The sequence below is a fragment of the Neodiprion fabricii genome, chromosome 1, assembly GCF_021155785.1.
Source record: "Neodiprion fabricii isolate iyNeoFabr1 chromosome 1, iyNeoFabr1.1, whole genome shotgun sequence".
Lineage (NCBI taxonomy): Eukaryota > Metazoa > Arthropoda > Insecta > Hymenoptera > Diprionidae > Neodiprion > Neodiprion fabricii.
Window position 1 is genome coordinate 24,357,328 of NC_060239.1, and position 23,127 is coordinate 24,380,454.

The 23,127-nt window shown below is 39.1% G+C and overlaps 1 protein-coding gene across 9 annotated transcripts; it reads right to left on the bottom strand.

Annotated features, from left to right (window-relative positions):
• Window positions 1–10,280: 10,280 nt before the first annotated feature.
• Window positions 10,281–22,887, bottom strand: LOC124180944 (synaptic vesicle glycoprotein 2B-like). 9 transcript variants are annotated; one of them, XM_046566942.1, is made up of 12 exons: window positions 22,694–22,885; window positions 16,415–16,468; window positions 16,087–16,248; window positions 15,574–15,700; window positions 15,174–15,295; window positions 14,159–14,403; window positions 13,645–13,820; window positions 12,664–12,847; window positions 12,487–12,601; window positions 11,706–11,865; window positions 11,471–11,598; window positions 10,281–10,483 (listed from the first exon to the last, which is right to left on the bottom strand). In XM_046566942.1, exons 1-12 carry the CDS (start codon window positions 22,746–22,748, stop codon window positions 10,431–10,433), a joined length of 1,581 nt encoding a protein of 526 aa, XP_046422898.1. In that variant the 5' UTR covers window positions 22,749–22,885; the 3' UTR covers window positions 10,281–10,430. The 9 variants fall into 9 exon arrangements, 7 of the variants coding, with proteins under 7 accessions (XP_046422898.1, XP_046422879.1, XP_046422888.1 ...); XM_046566923.1 differs by having other exon boundaries at window positions 15,574–15,736; window positions 22,694–22,884; XM_046566932.1 differs by lacking the exon at window positions 22,694–22,885 and adding an exon at window positions 16,559–16,642 and having other exon boundaries at window positions 15,574–15,736.
• Window positions 22,888–23,127: the final 240 nt, after the last annotated feature.

Consider the following 23,127-nt stretch of genomic DNA (forward strand, 5'->3'; position numbering starts at 1 on the left):
CAGACTTTGGCGATTTTAACGATGGATGGTCTTGTCAGAATTTGGTTAACCGGTCAGCGCAGACTGTCCTGGATCTTTATAAGACTCTGCCGAATCCCTGCGAAGTTGAGAAATCGCTGCTGATAATGTACTCCGATTGTGCCTGCACGATAGCCACTGTAAGCTGTCGACAAACACGCAGCGTTGCCGACGTTAATCGAGTAATAATCCAACCGAGATTATCGAATTTGCGTAGATGGGATGAAGAAGCGTTGATTGGTCGACGACTCGTTCGAATCCCCGTTTACAGAGCTCAGCCAATATCGCGCGCCGATCCGATCGGTAAACATGGCTAAAAATGTTGCGTCAAAACCACACTGCTCAAGGCCTTACGGTGTGAAAATGATGTTCGGCATATTTAAAAAACGCCATTAATCATCGAAAGAATCTGCATTCGATAGTAGAGTTGATAATTATAACAAAATTGGAGCTAAGTTATCTCTTGAAGCCCGCAATTTATTCTAACGATCACTCTCTGGCGGAATTCGAAGCTTTCGCATTCAAATAACATGGGGAAGAATTTTCTACAAAAGTGGCATTTCAATTTTTGCTATGAAATCAATGGTTCAGATGTTACAGATGTTCACAGATGATTTATATGACACAAAATTGACTTTTCAGTCAAGGCTTATAACTTTTCAATCGCTCAAGCTTTGGCTTACAAAATGCTTTCAAGATAAAGTTTGCGTCATTGAATGTGGCTGATTGTGAGTAATAACAATTTTGTTGAGTTGATGTAGATTTCGAAAGTGACTTTTAAAAATTGGATTCAAGACTTATCCTTCTTATATTCTTTACTATTTACAATAAGCTTCTCAGCACTGAGAAAAATTTAATTTTTTACAGTAACTAGAAAAGTTCAGTAAAACAGGAATCTTTAAAAAAACTGTTCAAATATTTTTGGAATTACAAAAAAAAACAAAGTTCACGTAACCATTTTGCGCTATTGTAGATCCTTTTTTGGTAAATGCAACGCAAAATCAGTTTGTTCGGTTTACTCTACTTTTTTAGTTAAACGAGGCTTTAACTTCAATTCATTTTTGCACGAGCATTAAATTTTCGCAACAGTTACAAGAAAATCTAGTAAAAGTGATCGTAATGAGGAAGAATAGTAACTGATAACAGACTTTCCGGTAACAGCTAGAATACTGATTTTCTTCGTGTACCTAGAACAAAAAGTTTCTCTCTGAAAGAAAATGTCGATTCGAAACGAAACACACTGTTTCATGTCGGACTTCCGCTAGATTTGGGTACTTTTTTTTTGCTATGATGAAATATCAAGGCACCGTGACGAGATGATCTCGCACGTTCTAAGAGAATGCACTTGATGGCCGACGTCAGGCAGCGATGATGGGGTCTCCCCTAAGGCAGAGTGCACGTTTATTCACGTGGCGAGGAACCTCAATGTGGTATCTGCCAAATAAATATGTAAATTTGGCAATTATAACACCGTCGGTTGGTCCTGCCGTACGAATCGCGCTCGCTATTACGGAGCATCAGACCTACATGAATAATTCATCAATTTTCAGACTCTGTTATAGACGTAAGCTGCGTTAAGTCGTAATTCAACGGGTCATCGACTGCGTGGACGGAGCATTTCGCAAGATCAGACGAGCAAAGGCGCTAAATTACATAATTGCAGTTAGCTGCAAAGCTAATGTTACATGATTTACAAAATTAATGTATGTTCATCGACTTTGCTTCTATAATTTGCTGATTTTTCTCTTCATTAATTTCAAGTACATAGATATTCACAGTAAACCTATTCCTTCTAATAATTAAAGAGGAACAATAGAGCGACTTTCAAAAACTCAACGTGGCCCAACATCGATTTGTTTCTCAGTCGAATTTCATTTCACATCGACAAAATTTTTCGCACCCTTGGTCCAATTCGCCATTACCATATCTCGTATGTTTTGACGAACTATTCCTCACGGTGTGAATCTAGGGTTGAGAGAACAAAGGTCACGGTAAAGTTTACGATCAATTATCTTAATTTAAAAAAACAAATCACCAATTTAACAATAAATTGGTAGACAAATTTTCTAGCAAAAAAATTGTTGTCTTTTAAGGAAATAAATTATCTCAAAGAAAAAGAAAACGGCACTCGAGCCTTTCTTAATTCTCATCCTCAATTGTTATCCATATAAAAAGTGTGCAGAGTGATCGGAAAAATATTTGGAATCACTTATACATGACGTTTCGAAACTTCGGCAATGTCCGTAAAACCTGACGTCACTTTAGCCTTCACGTATTGTCATGTCATTTCGCTTGGATTAACGAACGTTGACCTGTGACGACTTTCCTCAAAGCGTAAGCTGCAGCTTCGGCTGGCGTTCCGGATCGCCGAGGAATGTTTCAGTGCAAATTAAAGCGTCTCCGACGTTTCGTGCAACGCTTCCTAGGTGTATATAATACAAGGTCCCTACGATTTCATAACGAAGGAATGTCCAGATGATGCATATAAACATATACATGTAATATGTATATGTATATATAACCTACTGAATTTCACTTCCGGTCTGGGGTTTCAACGCATCGCGAGCATTCGTTTTATATTCACATCGCGAAATATTCGCGGCATGTACGCGCCAATTAGAGACGTCTGAGTACGCTGCTTCATTCTCCGTGAATTGAAGTTTATGTAATTCGGGCTTCTTTCACAATATAATCAAAACCCGCGGAAACGTCTATGAAATATTCCTGCAATATGTAATTTTTCTAACTAATGAACACGCAACTTTGTTCTCACCTGTAAATCGCGTATATTTAAAAAAACCTGCAGCAATTTCGGTCGAAGAATAAAATAAAAAAACTCCTCTTATATAAATAAAGAAATTTAATCTATTTCAATGTTTCGACCGAATCCGACCGGCAATTTTCAAGTTACAAAAAATAAAACAACAAAAAAAAAAAAGCTTAGAGTTGTATAACTATCCCTTATACTGGGTAATATTAAACGGAACTCACAATAAATATTCTGCTCGTTACGTATACGATCATATTGAGGAGCAGGAGTAAAAAAATAGTTGAAAAGCTGAATTATTCACCAACTGTCGATTTCAAGATCAAAAGCGGTTCGAAAAAGATAATACATGAGATTTTGAGAGTAAATTATGGACTAGGTGAGGAATTAATTTTAACAATGAGTACGATGAGGTGAATGACAAAAAATTTCCGGAATAAATGTTACAATTTGGGATTGATTATAATAATATTACTTACAAATTTGGTCACAAACTTATGGTCGAGATGTTATAGGAACGCCTTTATGTGAGGAAGTCTCTTCTTTTCCGGATGTTCGGTTTACAATTAGTCGAAAAATAGATCCGAAATCGTTACAGTATGATTGAATGTAAAATGAGAATCTATTACAAGATGGTGTCACTTCCTTTGATATAGAATTCTACCAGTTACTTTTTCTTCGGTTTTATTTTTTGTAACCTAAAAAGATGGCCGCCTGGGCCCGACGGAAACGTTGAAGCAAATATTAATTTGATGACCATCTGCGACGAAATTTCTTGATTTATCAATCTCTATATTTATACAGCTACATACGCATGTATAAGTAAGTCACAAAACACGGCTTCTAACATAATTCTTATACTTTGCCACTATAAGAGTTTTTAGATGTTTAAGATTTGGTGTCCCGGAATTAGTTATTGACAATTCCGACCACGTATAATTTTATTCCAGTAAAATCGAATGGCCAAATTTGAATACCTGGTCCAGAGGCATTATACCAGCTACACACCCACGTAATTATGTACCCCTTGAACATTTATCATGTAGATTAGCAGCGGACGATAGTCAGCTGTACCCGAGGTGATCAACAATACCTCATCTATTCCAACTAGTTTATATGCTTCTTGAGAGCTGTCCAAACAGAACGCGAGTCAAGGCCGTAGTTTCGTATTCACCGGCCAAGAGAGGATTTTATACCTTACTTACGGAGATGCATTTGAATTATGCGAGGCATTTCCAACTGTGAAGATAAACTGGCGAAAGAAACGTTTCGCAGCTTTCTTTATCTCAAATATTGAAGCGCATGTATATATATATTCGTTAATTTTTTCTTTTTTTTTCTGCACGCTGACGTTGACGAGTTCGCAATTTCGTAAACGGTCTGAATTAATTAAGCTTGACGCGAAAGTGATACGCCTGATATTAGCACCGCACCTTTACATCATATTCAACGAATCGCGTTATGCTGTGCCACGTTTACATGAAAAAACAATATAGTACCTGAACAAAAAAAAAGAAATCTCTGGGTTGCGTTCAATTTGCGTATTCGCCAATTTATAGGGGTGCGACAGGCCGAAATTTGCACGTCTTTCAGTGCGACCTGCACGCGTACGCGCTACGATTATCAGGTAAAATATCCGCAGTCTTTTCATGTTTGCATTTCATTCACGAGAGTGTAAATCAAGTGCGAAGATTACGCGTAATATTTTTTCTGGATAATTTTTTTCATTCGTAATTTCAATGGAAAAATAATGTCTATGAATGGCGTGCTCGCACATTTGCATATCTCAAGGTGCGTCCGACATGTGTACAAAAAGCAGCGACATGTGTTCTGTTTAATTACAATTAGTTCAACTTGGACCCGCCTATTCGCATTTAATTAACTCTCCGTTTTCGTTTTTTTTTTCTTTATCTATGGCCTAATTTTCCACAACGCTACAAAATCTGCCTGAGATTGGGTTGTCATACTTGATATTCGAGGAGTGATGCAATGTTGTAGAGTTTCCACATTGAGCAAAATTTTTAGTTCCGGTTACCGCTCCGTACTTGACTATTTTCGTTTTTTGCCACAATCGAAAAATATTGTTCTAGGTACAAAATGAAAATTAGTTTTCTAGATATTACCACAAAGTCTAGTATCCGTTACTATTCTTTCTCATTACGAGCACTGTTACTATATTTTCTTGTAACTGCTGCGAAAATTTAATGCTTGTGCAACAATAAATTGACGTTAAAGCCTTGTTTAACTAAAAAAGCAGAGTAAACTGATCGAACTGATTTTGCGTTGCACTTGCCAAAAAAGGATCGACAATAGCGCAAAATGGTTACGCGTACCTCGTTTTTCGTAATTCCAACAATATTCAAACACTTTTTTTAAAGATACCTGTTTTACTGAATTTTTCTAGTTACTGTAACAAATGAAATTTTTCTCAGTGCAACCCGTACGCGTCAAGTATGTATTAATGGTAATGTTGATTATTTTAAAGAACTCGAACGAATTGATCCGTTTCAACGATTAGGAATTCACGATGAAGTAATTCTATTTATTTTCCCGAAAATTACTTATTTCTTGTCGATAAACCGAAATTCATCAATTCGTTTTTCGGTATATCTGCTGCAAACAGCATTACGAATAAAAAAAAAAAATAAAAAATGTAATAAATTGATAAACTTCACGTTGCAAGAAAAGTTCGAAGTAAAGAAAACGAAAAGACAAAGTATATTAATGCTATATTAATTTTTTTTTGCATTATACCTGCCTTTTTCACAAACAAAATAAAACTTCAAAGATCCACAGTCAAAGTCAGCGTTTGTAATAAAAAATTCGATCTATGTTTAACTTGTCGTATATAAGCGAAGCCAGCTTTAAAGTATTAACCGGTATAATTCTTTCCCAAGTGGTCGAGCGATTCAAATTGTTATCCAAATTTCGAATGAGACAACAAATTATCATTCGTTATTGTTTTCAACGATAAATAAGCAAGAAGCCTGTATAATCCTAGTATATAATTATTTCAATCGAAAGTCATTAGAAATTTTGCGATGAATTTAATAATGCTTTACCAACGTGAATCTCTAGTTCCTTTGGAAACAATCTTTGATTCGGGGGCAACATTTTACCGATGGCGGCAGCACTCTTCGGTTGCAAAGGAGGCGATACTGAAAGATATTTTCCTCGTCGATGTTTCTGGTGATACGTTTAAACCGTTCAATGGTACCAACAAATTGTAGGGTAAGTTACGTTTCTTTCACGTGGGAATTTTAAGTTCTGAAGTTACCGTGTCTAGGTTGGCTGGCGAAAGAGTTACCAACTGTCGGTAACAGATCCGCTACATCAAATTCATTCCACACACTTTTTAAATGATTATTATTTAAAATATACCCATGCACAAATTCCCGGCCGAATGAAGCAATAGATTGTATTCGAAGAACAGCAGTAGATTGCTAATATCTGGTTAATCCAATAACTGTTGAACAATCAGGCAAAACTGTATTGTTGGGTTTTGCCAACGTCGAAGTCAATTCAAAGTCACAATTACACATTATGCGCGTCGTGTGGCGAATTGAATGCCGCTTTCCGGTATTCGCCATTAGCGTACATAAAATAATGCGTGTTTGGGTTCAGTCGGTAAGGTAGAACGGCGCGTTTTTAATAACTGCTCGCGCTGTAATATTTTACAGAGAGAGGGGCGGTAATATAACGAGCGTGGAAGGGCGCACGAACGTCACGTTCTTCCGATAAACCAGACGGTTTTCCGTCGACACGAAGCCTCCTGTTACAGATGAGACATTTCCTCCGCAATTTAATATCATCTCGTGTTTTCCACCTCTCGTCTGTTTTACTCCCAGCAGTTCTGCTGGAGTAAAATTATTTAGCACCTATGTAAAAAATGTTCGCTAATAATATGATTGATCTGCGTAAGGCTGCATCGATTCGACAAATCGTTTCAAACGATTGGCATATTGGTGAAATTCTCGCTTATTGCTAGACGACTGATGAACTTGCAGAACTTTTAATATCGAGAGTAGTGATCATCGAAATTCTACGAATAAGTTTTTGAAACTTTCGCACCGATGAACCAGAAGTCGTGGATCTTTATTTGTGGAGTTTGAATAAAAAAATATCACTCACAATATTGAACTCTCTATAGGTATTTGAATCCTTCGAACAGCTTTAAATGGACAAGAACTGATTGAAGTCATCGCAAAGAAATACTCCCGAAATTGAAACAAAAAAAGAAGAAAGCACAATCTTGTAATTATTCATAACAATTCGAAGCCCCGCGTGGAACCAAGGTAATTATAAAATAAATGCAAATTGAATGTTGAAAGTAAATTCCAGACTCTTACAGATATAATTCCGAGCCAATTCCGAAGCTTTCAGGTTTTTCAGTCTCCGCAGACTCTCGGTTGGAAAAAATTTAAGCCACTCTGTAATTGACTGACTGAACGCTGGATGTCAACAACTCTGATTAAAAAATATTAAGCAATAGTACGAATTATACAGTTGAATGTAAAAATGATAGTCCTTTTGTCGATTTGAACACTATAATTTTTTCATCATCAACCGAGTCACAGATCACATCTTGCCGCGGTTATTTGTTATTGTTAACGACCAGACATGTTACATAATTATTTACCGTCTCGGGAGGTGTTCGGGACTCGAATCCAGACCGGAGGAATTCCAGAATCAAGAATTCAGCAGCCCCGCGTTGACCTCGAATTTATATTCAAGAAGGCATTGGAATTCATGGTTTTCGCAGCGAAGCATTTCTCATTTAAATCAGAACGACCCTCCGGGACCCCATTGACTCTCTGAGCAATATCCATTTCGTTGTACGTACGTATTTACGTGGGTGCATGACAAACGGATACCTCGACACACCGTCCGGAGGCAATTAAATTGACAAGAGGAGCCTGCTGCCGGGTAAAACTTGCGGGGAATTTAATATTTCGGCAAATACATATGTATGTATAGAATTTGCGAGGTCCTAAGCCCTGGGATTCGCATGTGTGCAACAACAACGAACCGCCTTCCATCGTGGCTGTTATCCGGGTAGCGCTGCTGGAGAACTTGCGGTCTATGTGACGGAGTAATTAACAGGAACCGTAAACAACCGGGCATAATGCTTAGCTTATAGACCCACCGTTCGTTCACTTGCCACTCGACTTGGAACCCTGCCGCGCGTTACAATCGCTAGTTATGCACAGGTTGAATGCCGTTCCAGATTACGGCTATGGGGAGACGTATACGTATGTATGTAAACTCGCGTAGGTTTGGTAAAGTCGAGCGATGAATCGACCGAGGTACAAGAGTCACGGAAACTCCGGAAATCCTGTGGAAGAAGCCTTGGGAAGGTGAATTAATCGCGTCTTGGACGTCTGGGAGGTGTTGAGAATTCAGGAACTGATCGTAAAAATCTTTACACGATTGACGTGATTGGGATGAGGATTCGGGAAAATGTTGGAAACGTGAGAAATTGGAAAGATTAGATCGATGAGGTCAGAAAATTGTTGACAGAATCGAATCAACTGTGCTTAAATACAATAAATACCGCAGAAAGTTATAGTGATATATTATGCTCGGAGAGTTTCGTTATTCGCTTGGAAAAGTTTTTCACTTCGTCTGAGGAATAGAATAAAGACCGTTTTCTTAGTTGGAAAATAATTTTGTCGAAAAGCACGGCGGATTATAATATCAAGGGAAAAGTTTTTCAGAAAGCTTTTCAATGAACCGCATGGTATATTCGTATACTACAAACAATTTTACCATCCAAAGCTTATGGCAATTCGACAATAAACGCAGTGTGTAATTTACAATGATAGGATATTTTGTTTCATGACCAATTACTTTCGTTATTGCCCCGAAGTTTTGAGCTGTTGATTGGATTATTTTTAGTAAGTTGTGCCCGCTGATTCTTATCGGGAAAATACTGGATTTTCAGCGCAAGGAAATAATAATAAGGGAGTTCTTTTCCAGTAGTCTGGTACAAGCGGAATTAGCCTGATGTATCATTTCGCCAATTTCAAGTCCAACTTTCCGAAAACTTGGGAGAAAATAATCACCGTGCTGTTAATTCCTCGTTTGTGAAATCGCTTGAAAAATTATTCCTACAAAAATGAATAACAGCCGACGAGAATAAACGAACTTTATATTACGCAGCCGAGTCATGTATTTAGATTTCTTGGCACATTCTCTCGCATTTTTAAAGCACTGAATGTGTAACGCGCAAGCAGCTTTGCGTATCAGCTTTGAAAAATACTACCGACTAAGATTCCATTGTTGTTTTCGCGACGTTTTCCCACGAAAGCGAAGAGCAATAATGGCTCTCACCCGTTTACCAAATGTACGCAAACTGCGCGCTTTGCATACGAAATAAGATTCCCGACCGCACGTCGCGTATTATCGGTCACAAAAATCGCAAATCCACCCTTCGATTGCCGCTTGGATCTACAGTCACTTTTTTCCTTTCTCTATTTTCCATAAGATTATTACCGGATTTCAGTGTCGGGTCCCAAACCGCATCGCTGGAATGCTTTCTGAATTCAAATTCTACACAAACCCTGCAATTCAAGCCAATTGTGCACTGAGAAACGTTTCATTTATTATGGTCACTAGAAAATTCTAGTAAGACGAGCGCGTCCTTGCAATTACGATCCAGATGTCGTTGGAATTACAAGAAAATGAGGTACACCAACTAAAACTTTTATCCGTGGTAAAACTTGAAATAGAATTATAGTAACATGAAAAAACAAATTACGCGATTCCCTTATTTTACCGGAAAGATAGTAATTCCAACACTAAATTTTTTCCGCGAGTGACCATGATTCCAAAAAATAGTAATATATATTCTGAATTATCTGGTCACTGCTAGGAAACTTGTTTTCATTTCGTACCCAAAGTCCTATTTTTCAGTTACGGTGAGAAAATTAAAGTACTAATCACACTTGTAAAACTTTCTCTCGGTATAAATAACAGACGCACGTGTATGGCTGATAACAATTTTAACTAGTGGCACTATTTTCATCGAGTATCACGCCAATCAACAGTTTTCCAACTTTTATTTCGTTCACTTCCACTGCCGTTCGATTCCCCGCATAAACCAGAGATGCATTGTACGCACCCACGTACGATAAACAAATGGAATACACGTATTGAAAATCGATGGCATCTCCGTATTTGTGTATCACCCTTCTCTCGCTATCGCTATTTTTCGCTTTGCCACTTTGTGGTTCACGCTGATGGTACAATTGTGAAAATAAATGGAGACACGACAATATTATTGGACGATGCGAGAATACCTGCGTGTATTCGTTCACGTTAGGAAAATTCATCCATGACCGTGCTACCTCAATCGATGTTTGGCTGAAAATCGTTTTATAATCAAACCCACATTTCCGACACCTTGACAAAATTTTTCTTGCAGTTATTATCACCTCGGCGTAAACAATTGCAGCTATGCATTATCCAGTTTCAGTCGCAACAATATCTTGTCTGTATGTAAAAAATATTTTATTCACTGCTCTAACTGCATATACGTGCAAAATGCAGTTAATATCACTAATATTGTCTGTATTTACAATTTGTTATTTTCCAAGATTGCTCGAATGCCTGATAAATATCCTCAGTCATCAGCACCCTGTTGCTACGGTAGTTTTCCCGAATATTTTGACAGGAATATTGCCAGCACAAAGCACACTGAAACACATAAATCAACTTAGATGATTAACCGATACTAATGATAATAATTGTTTATCTATGGGCTGTTGTTCCGTCATAAAAAACACATTGGACATTTCCTAACATCGTTTTTCCTGTGCCTTTGCGAGCCTCTCTCAACATCTTTCAGGGACGCGAACGGGAATTAAAATATAATTGGTTTGATACAAGAAATTTACTTCAGGAACAGTGCAAGCCGTGGTGTGCACACAAACGCTACTGCTTTCAAGAAATTACAGTAAAGTAATGACAGAGATGGATGAATTTTATTACCTAGGTACGAAACTAGGCGGCACACCAAGAGCGTAAAGAAGTCGGGACTAAATAGTGTAGAATTAACCCCGGAACGGTAACGGGGGATGAAAAAACAACCCTCGTGAATTTAAATTTCCCGCCGCAAGATAACAGCTTATGTTTTCGATTCGAGATACCGACCATGATTCAATTTCATTGTCCGAGAGTAAAAAAAGTGTTTTGGCCCGAGTGATTCTTCACTAAAAGACAAAGAACACGAGACCCTGTAAGATCCTGGACCATATCATCTATGCGAGAGATGGAATTTACAAGATTGGGGCGTTTTTCCGTCCCCCCGTTACCGGAATAGGTAAGAAAAAAATCACTTTACCGTTCCAGTGTTAAAAAGAAGGCACGCATGCGATGCTTTTGAAAATACGATGTAACAATGTGACTTAATTCGGAAATATTATTCCAACTTGTGAACGTTGACTCGAACCGTTTCCACCCTTAAACGAGTTCCAAGTCAGCCGGTATAACAAAAACAACAATCTCTCGGTGACCCACTCGGTGCGGAGCAAACACTGTAAACTGGAAAGCTTAAAGTGTCGCATTTCGCGTGAATGCACCAAAGTTCTTGGTGCAATCCGAAGGTGTTCGGTGCACGTGCTTTGGGGTGTATTTCGAGCGGGTATATAACACCGCAGTGCATGTGCCGTTCCCGTTACTCACACGTGAGAAATCCACCGATGTAGTAGAACGGGGCGTCGCAGGATACACTTAGAAGTATAGGAAACAATAAATTTCCAGTCAGTGCTCCGAATCTGCCCGTCATCAGGGTGACGCTTACAGCGGTAGCTCTGCAGAGGAGATGACAACATGCGAGGGAGAAAGAGCAGCGTTGGGTAAAAACCATCTCCAGGATTATCAAACGGATGGAGGAGTTATTTCACCGTCCGAAACCTACCTCAGGCTCGTTGGGACGACCTCGATTATCATCGAGGTTATCGCGTTCGTCGATATACCCGTAAGTGCGATAATCGCCGAACAAAGTACGAGGAATATCGTCGTCGACGGTGAGAAGCTCAAACCCAGATAACACGATCCTCCGGACACCAGAGATACCACTGCGAAAAGAACCGTGATACACCTTCAACAAGTGTCCTGCCTCGAATATAAATGCGACGGAAAAATGAGAACGGGGCGAAAATCAACGGTTCAAAAATTTATGCCAGACCATTTGTTGAGACGTCATTTGCATACGAAGCGAGAGCTGAATTTGCGAAGAAAAAATTTAAAGGCAGATTCTTTCAGCGAGATCGAATTCAATCAATTTCTGTTTAGTTTACTTTTTCGAACCTTGATTTCACCGCTTCTTCGATTTAGGTAAGTATCTATCCGTGGCACATTATCAAGTATAAATATGTAGATGAACCTCAGTAATGGAATAGCGTATTATGATATTCCTTTTCTTTTTTTTGTTATTCATTGTTGTATATGTTCAACTTATTCACATTACTAACAAACCGATATCATCGTTAAAGATTAGGAGAGAAAAAAGAGCAAATCGTTGATGGTAGTCAGTCATTACCAAAAACTGAAAGGTTGATTTAAACGTCTTGTGTAGGATGCAAAAATAGACTCCACCTCTTTCCGAATAAAAAGAAAAAAGATAAGAATAAGAAAAATAAAAAAAAAAAAAAAATGACAAGAAGTGTCTTGTGACCAAAACACCTTAAAGGTCTTACGCAAAATGCTTTTCTTCCCGACCTTGTTGACGATGGCCCCGACTAAGAAAGAGCCCGTAACTGCGGACGCGGCAATGATGGTAGCATTGGTATAAACTGTGGTTGAAACGATCATCTGAAAAGAGAAAAACCGAATAGCACGGAGACCCAGCAACTATGAATATAAGAAAAACTCACCGGAATGCAAGTCTCGGTTGTATTGCCAAGAGCAAGAGCCGCCTGGGCACCAAAAGCTTCGATGGCTTGGACGTTAAGTTTTTCACAAATTGTCGGCACGATGGGAGAGTCGTCCGACTCCTTGGGGTCGAAGTTGTTCAGAATAACGATTAGCTGGGGTAGCCACGATTTCATTACGTGCATCCTTTGGGCAGAAATTTAATTACTTCCTCCGAGGGAAACCGCCATGATTAAGCGAGCTCTACAGTCTACGTGCACCTTCTGCGCGTTGACCGGAATGAAAAGCCTTGAGAAAATAAATATCCGCGGGATTCAAAGTCGATCCTCGTTGTGTCGAAGAATCATGTCTGCTGTTGCATTGCTGCTGAGTATGTTCATCGTTTCTCAGAAAACGTTTCTCGACGCACCCGAAAGTCGATAAGTTAAAGCAATTACGAACCGTTTCACCCTGGCTGTAACCATTAACTTAAGGGTGCTTGCTAACCGCGTGCCACCGTGATATAAGGTTAATAGAAAGGCATCATCGGTTGTCTTAAAGACTTCGTCGTGATATCGCACGCATAGAGGCGGGTGGGAAAAAAATTCATACCAATAAAGCTTCGCAAGTTTTCTTTTTCCGATAAAAGGATTACTTATTTTATAGCAATCGTACAACGTTGAGCCGAAATTTGGTCAGGCGCTTCTGATACTAATTGCAACGAAGTATAAACCAAGAAAATGAAGCACAATTCAATCATCACCTTACGTTTCGAATGACTTCGTTGCTGTATTGCAAAAGTATTTTATTCCCCATTCTTAGCGCCATTTTTGAAACCTCACGAATGGTATTCCCAAGTTTTTAATTTCCAAAAAATAAAAATCATGACTCTGGTTCGTATAACCCGAAATTATAGGTTCTGTACTCAAGAATTTCCAGAAGCAGCTCATTAGAAAATCGCCGAGTATTTGAAATCTACATAAAGAACGATATAGTTTACTCACCCGGTCATGCTTGCGAAAATAATCACATTGATGGTGAATAGAGGGAAGATATACGGTGTTGGGAAGAGGAATTTCATGCGATAAAAACTTCTCCGCGATCCATCACGAGATGATCTGTTCGCTGGTTCCAATGGCGTTTGAAGCTTGGCCACGTTCTCTACTCGCAAAATTTTCACCTGTGGAGTGAAAACATGTCGTGTAAACGAGCTTGCAGCTATTTTGCGACGCGTCAAGTCGCAAGCGTGCAAATTTTCATGCCCATTGATGCGCAATTGCTTTATCAGCTGTATTGAACGAGCAGCAGGCTGTTAATTTCGAGTTAAAACGACGGAGTTGTATCAGCAATTGTTAACACGTCAACAGGTAGAGTTTACAACGTTTGCATTTCGTCAAATGTAAATACGCACGCGTTTATACGTATCTACCTATTTGGAGAAACAATGTTTGATCCGTGAATCTACTCCGATATATCAATTACGAGTTGGCCGGGCAGAGCAGGCGTGATTCAGTTTACCGGATAATCGTCCTCCGGCTTTCCAGTGTTCATCGAATACATTCGTCGAAATACTTTGAGAGCCTCCTCCGATCTCCCCTTCGTCATGAGGAATTTCGGACTCTCTGGAAAGCTCCACATCGCCACAAATCCCAGAAACGGTGGCAGTGCGCAGATCAACAAAAATATTCTCCAAGCGTCAAAGATCAGCGAATTGTTGAATAGCGAAAACGACCATGCCCGGGGCAACACGGCACTGGACAATGCTACAGAAATGACATTCAATCATATTTCAAATTCGCGATTTACTGTCGCAGTGGAAAGCCTTTTGGTGTTCGGAGACGAATCGGCCATCTGAATCAAAAGTTAGAAAGTGAGAAAAAAAAAACTTTTTGAAAAAAACCTCCGGCAACGTTATTTCCTACAATCGTAGCGCACAAGAATGAAACAACAATTATTTCATATAATAGAAAAGAGTACGTGCAAATTTGAATAACTTAAGCCGTACGATACTAATTTTCTGTCACAAGGTTGTGATTAGAAACTTCAAAACGATCAGACCCTGGTGTTTTTTATCATCCGATTTCAATGTTGTTGGGCTTGTTTTGAATTAAGACATCCTGAGATGAATAGATTTGTCTAACAATAAGTACCGTACAAAAATATTTATATTTACATAAGATTTCTTTTTAAGAAGCTTTTTCAGATAATTTTTTGGGTGATCTGATCAACGAGAAAAATGAGTCCAGAAACATCAGAAGAATCTGATAAGAAAAAAAGAAAAATAAAAAAAAAAAAAACACGAGTGCAATCATTTCTATCGTTGTAATTATAATACCTTTTGTCAAATTGACGACGTCTTAGTTAACTTTTGTTATTCGAATTCACTCAGATTACTTTCCATTACGTACAGTGTGTTCCATTATATCAGTCGAGTTCACTGCAATTGGTGCAAATAACATTGTCGAAGATTGTTCAAACGGTTCCTTCCCCAACTTTTGATTCATCGTCAAAGTATCGTGTAAACAACGATTACCTGGAACCGCGACGTTTCCAAGGGCGAACAGCGATCCCGTCCACATAAGAACTCTGCTCCGATGACGTTCGCCGTGAAATTCAGCGATGTACGTCATCAGGATAGCAAAAGGACCGCCAACGCTGAAACGAGATGAAGTTAGGGTTAGCGATAAAGAGATGGGTCGTCTGTTGTTTGTGATTTCCTCCGGTGTCCAGGGTCCTTACACCGTATGCGTAAGGGTTGGAATCTGTCGTTTGTCACAGAGTATTTTGGCTGAGTGAGTGGGAGTGCTTTTGTGTCATGACGGATAGTTCTGCTGTACTAATTTCGTACAAGCTTGCTCTCCCTGCCCGTATGGTTAATTTGACGGCGAGAGCCAAGCCTAATTACACGTCAAACAAGTTGTTGATCTACTCACATTATACCGCTGGTGAATTTGAACGACAGGTAAACGTAGTAGCTCTGGGCGGCACTGCCGAAGACGTTGCAAAGCGTGTCTGACATCAGGCCGAAGAGCAAAAGGTACTTTCTTCCTATATGGTCCGCTGTAAAGCCCCACACAACAGCGATGCATATCATTCCTGAAAGAGGGAAATCCTGTTCTTTTCCCATATCGCGCGACTCTCGCCGGTGCTCGTGACCGCCTTAAATTTAATAATAAAAACACTCCAAGGCAGAAATGATTCCCTCTCTTTCTCTCTTGCTCTACATTTATGAAAATTAAAAGCAATGCGGATGAAGGCAACGAACATCTTCTGGATAATCAGAAACTGTTCACGAATCGCGAATGAAAATGATATGAAAGCACTGGCTACATTCCCGCTTGGACAGTGTAATGTTAGTGTAATTGCAACACCGGGAGGAAAATATTATTGCACTAAATAGCGTGTGTTTTGTTCTCGCATTATTTGGATCAGCCGATTCTACGTACCTGCGTAAGTACTGGCGGCCAATAACCCCTTTCGAAAAAGGCTTAGATCAAGCTCACACTCCGCCGATGGCATTATGAATGCGGTGGTCGAAGTGTCGAAGACCGTTGTCCATCCGGCCGGAATCGCCGCCATCAGAAGAAGCACGTTGAATAGTCCATACCCTAAATATTTCCACGTCTGCATGAATGTACGACCATGGGACAGTACTCGAAGGCATTGGATATGTAGAAGAAGGGTTGAAAAAAAATTAAGAAACTTAGGAGACCGTAATTACGTGTCGCAGAACAAATTCGCGCGAATGGGGATAATGAAAGTTGAAACACTCACCAGTGGCCGATACCGCAGTTTCAAAGTCTACCGCAGCTTCCGCGCTCTCGTTTTCTGCGGATTGTGTAAATATTTAATTTTTAATGTTTTATCCGGATAGATGAGGGTAATTTTGTCATTCATTTAACCCCGTATACTTCTCACCAGGTACTCGAGGCATAGATTCCCTGTCGCCATCAACTTCCATATCCGACTTAACATGCGCTGATTGAAAAATTCTTTAAAAATCTAACGCTCGAGTAATAATGCTCGGATTTTTACGAATGGGTTGTTCATGAAATCTCTGCTAAGTCATTTTTGGCTAAATTTAACGCGGTCAACCCTTTGATTCCGCGATATTCTCGAATTCATTTGATCCGTATTACGAGAAAAATATTTTTTCTCCGCAACCTGAACTCTGGACCATAAAATGAGTACCTAAATTAAATATCAATTTAGCGAAGAGATCCGACTGGCTGAAAAATACGGCAGGATAATTTTCGTCGATGCATAATCTGCAGTCAGTCACGTGGTCGAGCGGTGTCTTTGTATTGATATCCTTGCTTGAGTGTAAAAATCTGTAGTCTCACTGTCAGAGATAAAATTAATCGCTTTGCCATTCAGAGAATGTATCTGACATTTGGTATTTATTTAAGAACGTCAGTGACGGTCTTTTGTTTCGAAAACAGATAGGATCTGGATTAGAAATGTGTATATCGCAGGTAAAAAACAAAATAATTTTCTCACAAGCTCGAAAAGTAAAAATCAGAAAGGAGACACGAAAGTCACTTGTCGGTAATAATAAATAGAAAAATACATGCAGCGTAACGAAGTATCGAGATAAGTTTAAGACTCCAATTAGCGTGCGCGTTATTTTGTTCGTTTTAAATGCAATCCTACATATTACATCTTTCCCGTTCTTTTATCTCAACGACGCGAATACCTATCCGGGGATGAGCTTTCATACGCGATCGTCATCAATTACCCCGCACTTTGAAATCTCGTTTTAAACGCCAAGGATGAATTACACCGGCTATAACTCAAGATTTCCACGAGTTTGGCCCAGTTTCGTAGCCAACTAAAACTCGAATAGCAAATCTATAGACACTGATAGTCCTGCATTCCACTGTCTTCCATCTCGGTTATCGTGTACTGTGAAAAATCTTTTCCAAATCAATTTTAACGGCGCTAATTATACTACACGCGAATGCAACCGATTAAACCATTTCGATGAAATCCGGCAACTACGCTAATTTCCTTAAACTTTTCCACTCTGCACTTTTTACCAGTAGGGTTTTAGATGACGATATCTTAACGCAGCTTTACGGCTCGAGAAGCAATCGGCATCCACCCTACGCACAGCTACGCAACCAACTGCGTCCTCATGTTATTCCAGTTTAGTTTACCAGTTGACAGTTTCGCTCGTGACTTTGCTGTGACAGGTGCGAGGCCAACAATGCCACGCCGTTATATTAAGATTTAGAGCCCTTAGATTTTCGGATAAGCCTCTAGCTGCTGCTTCCACGTGCGTATAATTGCACTCACGATCAGACAGCAGCAGCCGCTGCAACCGTTCATTCTCAACATTCCAGCCGATTGGTAGCTGTGATGGTTTGTGCAATTTTTAATCAGCATTCTTTTCAGCTTTGACCAGATTATACGAGCAAAGCGTGAGGCCATTATGATCGCACTCATCTCCCGCAAATGAAAATTATCACAGTTCATATAATGACGGTATATCTTAATATGAACGTAGATGCTATCGTTGAAATCTTTAATTATATCACACGATTTTCGGAATGGTAATGAAATCAGCTGCACGCTCGACGCAACCCTTAATAAATTCAGGAGTTCCTCGAAAATGGATTACCGATAGCAAATTAAACCAGCTGGAAATATTTCACGCTGTTCGTCATGCTTTGACGATCATTTGTCTAGTTGGTCGTTGATTACTTTAATGAATAGATTTATCGCGTTTCCTCCAATTCCACTTCCAAGTGCCATAAACCCATCAGGCTAAAATTTGGAACAACGTAGTTATCAAACCTTTATCAGTTCTGATACGCCGTATTTAGTTGAGCGCATCTATGCAAATGTTTTGAAATTTGTGTATTCTGTCAGTAGGAGGATGTGGCAATCGTCTGACGGCCGTCTGTAGCACTCTCTGAGTATTAATCTTTCTCATAATTAACTGCTTTGATGAATGTGTACATCATCACGACCGCGGCTGCTTTGTACAAACATCGACTGCGGTGAGACTGAATCAAAGTCAAGTACCGGCTGTGGCCTCTCTATGGTTACCTTCAGCTATCTGTGATATGTTAAAAGTTGTACAACTACACCATCCGTTATTGGAGAAAAACTCTATCAACGCAGCACTGATTTATACACCTACCAAACAAAGTAAACTTCAAATTTTGGATTACGATCAGTTCCTGACGTTTTTTTAAGCTTATTGAAGCTTGCTACTAAAACTGGATCGTAGCGTATAAGTATAATTACTTTCAAGAAATTGTAAAATGAAAACAAAATCGACCACGATATTATCATAAGCACAATTATTTTCCTTTATTTTCACTCCGACGAAACTTCTTTGCACTTTTTTAGTTCGCATGTTTTTTCGAAAGATTCTCTGACTTGCTTGCCTTGTCGAATTGTCTGCATGATGATTCCTACAGGTATAAGTCAAGGATGAGAATAATTAGAACTGCGGTATTTGGAACTGAGTGTTGATAAAAGTGGGATAAAGTTGGCGTCGTTGAATAATATATTTTTGATGAGTGTTTTTATTGCTTCGACCACGAGGTATAGTTCTTATCAAATATCTTTACAGTCCTTATCAACGGACATGTCTCGACGAATTATTTGGCAAGCTTGCAAATATAGACTTGAGAGAAAAGGTTCTGAGCACGACCACCATATCCACCATGCAGAGACGCTTTCGCACGTCTTTAAAATGTTCGTAACTCATCGTCAGCATTCTCAGACGATAATTTTAACACCCCGTCATAAACATCAACCAGTCACGGTGCCACGACTAGTGTAGCCGTTGGATTAGGTGATAGTCATCAAACGTAAATATAAAAAAACTAAATACGTTGTCACCAACATGCATGCGTGTATTGGTAAAAGGTATAACTCAGGTGACTTTGAATCCACGAAAGATGGCTTCACTTTATAGATGAGTTTACCCACGTTTGAATTTCTCCTAGGACGCCTACTTCGTACAAATTAAATGGTTAAATATTCATCAGAGAAATCATTATTTATTTTCCTTCCAAACTAATTGCAGCGTCAGCAGCTGAATAAGCGTGTATATTTTTCCGACTGTCCAAACTATAATTTCTATGTTTGCTTCGAATGTTGATGATCGATTAAGTTTCAATTTTGACCAGACTGGTGAGTGATAAATGTTTCAGATTCATATTCATACATTTTTTACTGGAGGCAGTTTCAAAGAAATGTAGACTTGGTCGGTAACTAATTCAAAGATCGTCGGTACATGAAAAACCTTCAGTGATCGAGATCGTTGAAATTTATACCGACTGTCAGAACTGTTCATTATTTTAAAATAAATACCAGCACGGTTGATTATACGGGTTACATATTACAGTGCTCGTTTTAAAAAGAGTGAATAACTAAACTTAATCTACTACTGATTTGGGGACGCATCATCGGAAATTTACTTGCCGGTTCTTTTTTTTTTTTGGAACAGCCTAAATTAGATAGCCAAATTAAGAACTTTCACACATTAAAATCTGCCAATCGTAACGCTATCGAACCTTAGCTGTTTTCCAAAGACACGAAAATGTGGATCTTTTCTCATACCATCGAATTGCTTGATAATTTTGTTTTTCATTCAATTGGAACAAGATAAAACGTGAGTTGTAGCTTGCATGTGATTCCTATTAATCTAAAAGTCCTTCTGAAATTGATTTAGGAGCAATCATTTGATGCTGCTACGTCACATGATGAGTTTCATATCTTTATAAAATTGCATAATATTTACTATTCATTAGATTTTTTAGTTGGCATTATTTTTTAGTTTGGTATAAATTGACGGCCTAGTTGAAAGTTATATGCACACTTTTTAGGATACCTGATATTGAAATTAATACCTATATTCAGTATTTCATATCTTTTATAATATCTACAATAGCATCAAAATGATCCATAATAACTCGTGAAATGTGCTTTAATGACAAAAGTAGAATATCGTATCTGATTATTACGCTATTAAAAAAAAAAAAAAAAACTCCATCCGTTAACACTAATCGCGATGCGCGTGATGAGTTCAGTTAAAATTTTTCAAGGCTGGAATTCCAAAACTCAGAAGCTTTTTCAAGAATCATCGGTTATACTCAAATTTCCCTCGGATACTTCGATAAAATTGGATACCAAATTTCAAAAAACATATGTTTCTACTAAGAAAGGTTGAATTGAAAGATTTAATAACTGATTAAGAAGCTTGTAGATACATGCGGGGAAAAAAGTCGATTTTTTATTACGACAATTCTGGTGCATAGATTGTCAATTTTTCATGCATTTTAAAAAAGATTGACATTTATTCCAAATTTATTCCGAACTACATCTTTGCGCAGGGATTGATCGATACAATAATTTTCAACCAGAATTCAAAGGCGATTTTCAAAACCATTCCAGCGAATCAGTAACGCGTGAAAGTCGCTCCCGGGTTAGCTAGAATATAGGCATCGGACTTTCATTAGATCGCCTCTCATAAAATAGTTAGGGTCACACTCAAGTGCCCATCAAAGATCACGCGGACATTACGCCAAGGAGCTTGTTGTACTACAACGCAATCGACATTCCGTATCACGAATGAAGATCAAGTATCGAACAATTACGTCGAAAGTGTAGCGCTGGCAGCAGTAGCGAATCAATTATGTCTGTTCGTTTATTATTAGGGTTAATTGAACGTCTCGTTCAACGTCGGGCATTCAATAATTTCGCCGTATATAAATCAAACTATTTGCGAAACGAAGGTTCAGATTCACGCAGATTCACGCCGATTGCACTTGGCGTGCGCGTTAATTGGAAAGTCGAGAGATTGTTCAATTACATGCCGACTAAACCGCATTCTCGCAGTTTGCTTATCATGAGCAGTCACGATGAACGACGGGAACGAGGAATTGAGAGTGGAAACGAAAATCCACTGGGATTGCATTTGCCCATCGGACTCGATTCCGCTTCAAGATATGGATTTCAGTCTTCGTAAAATGATAACACACATCTGGTCTCTCTCTAAACACTTTGTTTTATTATCAACACTAGTTCACAGCGTTGTATATTGTGGTCATTATGATCACTGTCGCTATATTTTCTTGTAACTATTACGAAAATTTAACGCTTGCGCAAGAATAAATTGTCGTTAAAGCCTCATTTAACTAAAAAAGTAGAGTAAATCGAAGAAACTGATTTTGCGTTACAATTACCAAAAAATTATCGACAATAGCGCAAAATGGTTACGCGTACCTCGGTTTTCGTAATTCCAAAAATATTGAAACAGTTTTTTTTTAACACGTTGAGCGCCACGCGTATTTCTAAGACAATCCCGTTCAGGCCACGCGCGCCGCTGTCAGCCACCGATAAGCCTAGTGTCAGCCACCGATGGCTGACGCGGCCTAAACGGAAAGTCTAGTGTCAGCCACCGATGGCTGACATGGCGCTCAACGTGTTAACGATATCTGTTTTACTGAATTTTTCTAGTTACTGTAACAAATGAAATTTTTTGCGGTGTACTTTGGTACCCGATGAGATTGGTGGGCATAGAAAACCTTAGTGATATACCTTAATTCGTTTAGACTACATAGTAACACGTGCTTGTCCGAGAAAACGTTTGGTGAAAATGACGGCACAGTCACGAGCCTGTAAGAGAGATTCTCCTTCCGAACTGGAATGACTTATGTGATAAACAATACAATACACAACCTGGCAAATTATTTTTCATGCTCAACTCTGGGCGCAATCTCTGCGAAATGATCTTACGCTGATATGCACGCGCACATAACACGCCAAATGACCAATAAAAATTGCACAATGGTTCCGTAAGAGGAAGTTGGATGAGGTGGGCAACGTAATATGCCTTGGAAAATTGGAATTCACAAGCTTTTGTCGCCGCTTTAACGGCTCCGATATCAATGCCGAACCATGCAACTATTTTTTCAACGCAGATCAATGACCTGGTCTATTCGCGAAGGAAAATGAATGCCGATTGTCCGATTGATTTATATTTAAAAAAAAGAACGGTTTTGGTACAGATATGATTGAAATTTTACTTACCACGTTCGGCAGTCGATATCACGTGATCACGGGTTTTGTCAACGATCAGGGCCATCTCATGACAACTGTGAAGAAAATTTTATATCCGCAAACTCTCAACAGATTCACTACAACTACTCCTGCAACCTTAAGCGCCGATCTTCGACTCCGATTTTTTGGCGCGTGCGAAATCGCGGCGCTCAAGTCGTGTATTATAGTGCCAACTATTGTGCCTGAAGCGTACTCAAAGCGCCATCTGTTACGCTCTATGCATAGATGAAAAAAGAAGAGGAACAAGTAAGAATAGAGATGTGCTTAGATATTGAAAATTACGGCAGCACTTGAGTCATGGCTGCGGGCAACGGCGGGATTTGAACACTTACGCAAATTCTGTATTAACAAAGCTCAAGCGATATTTCCAATGTCATATCACGTGTGGTCTACGCTATCATCTA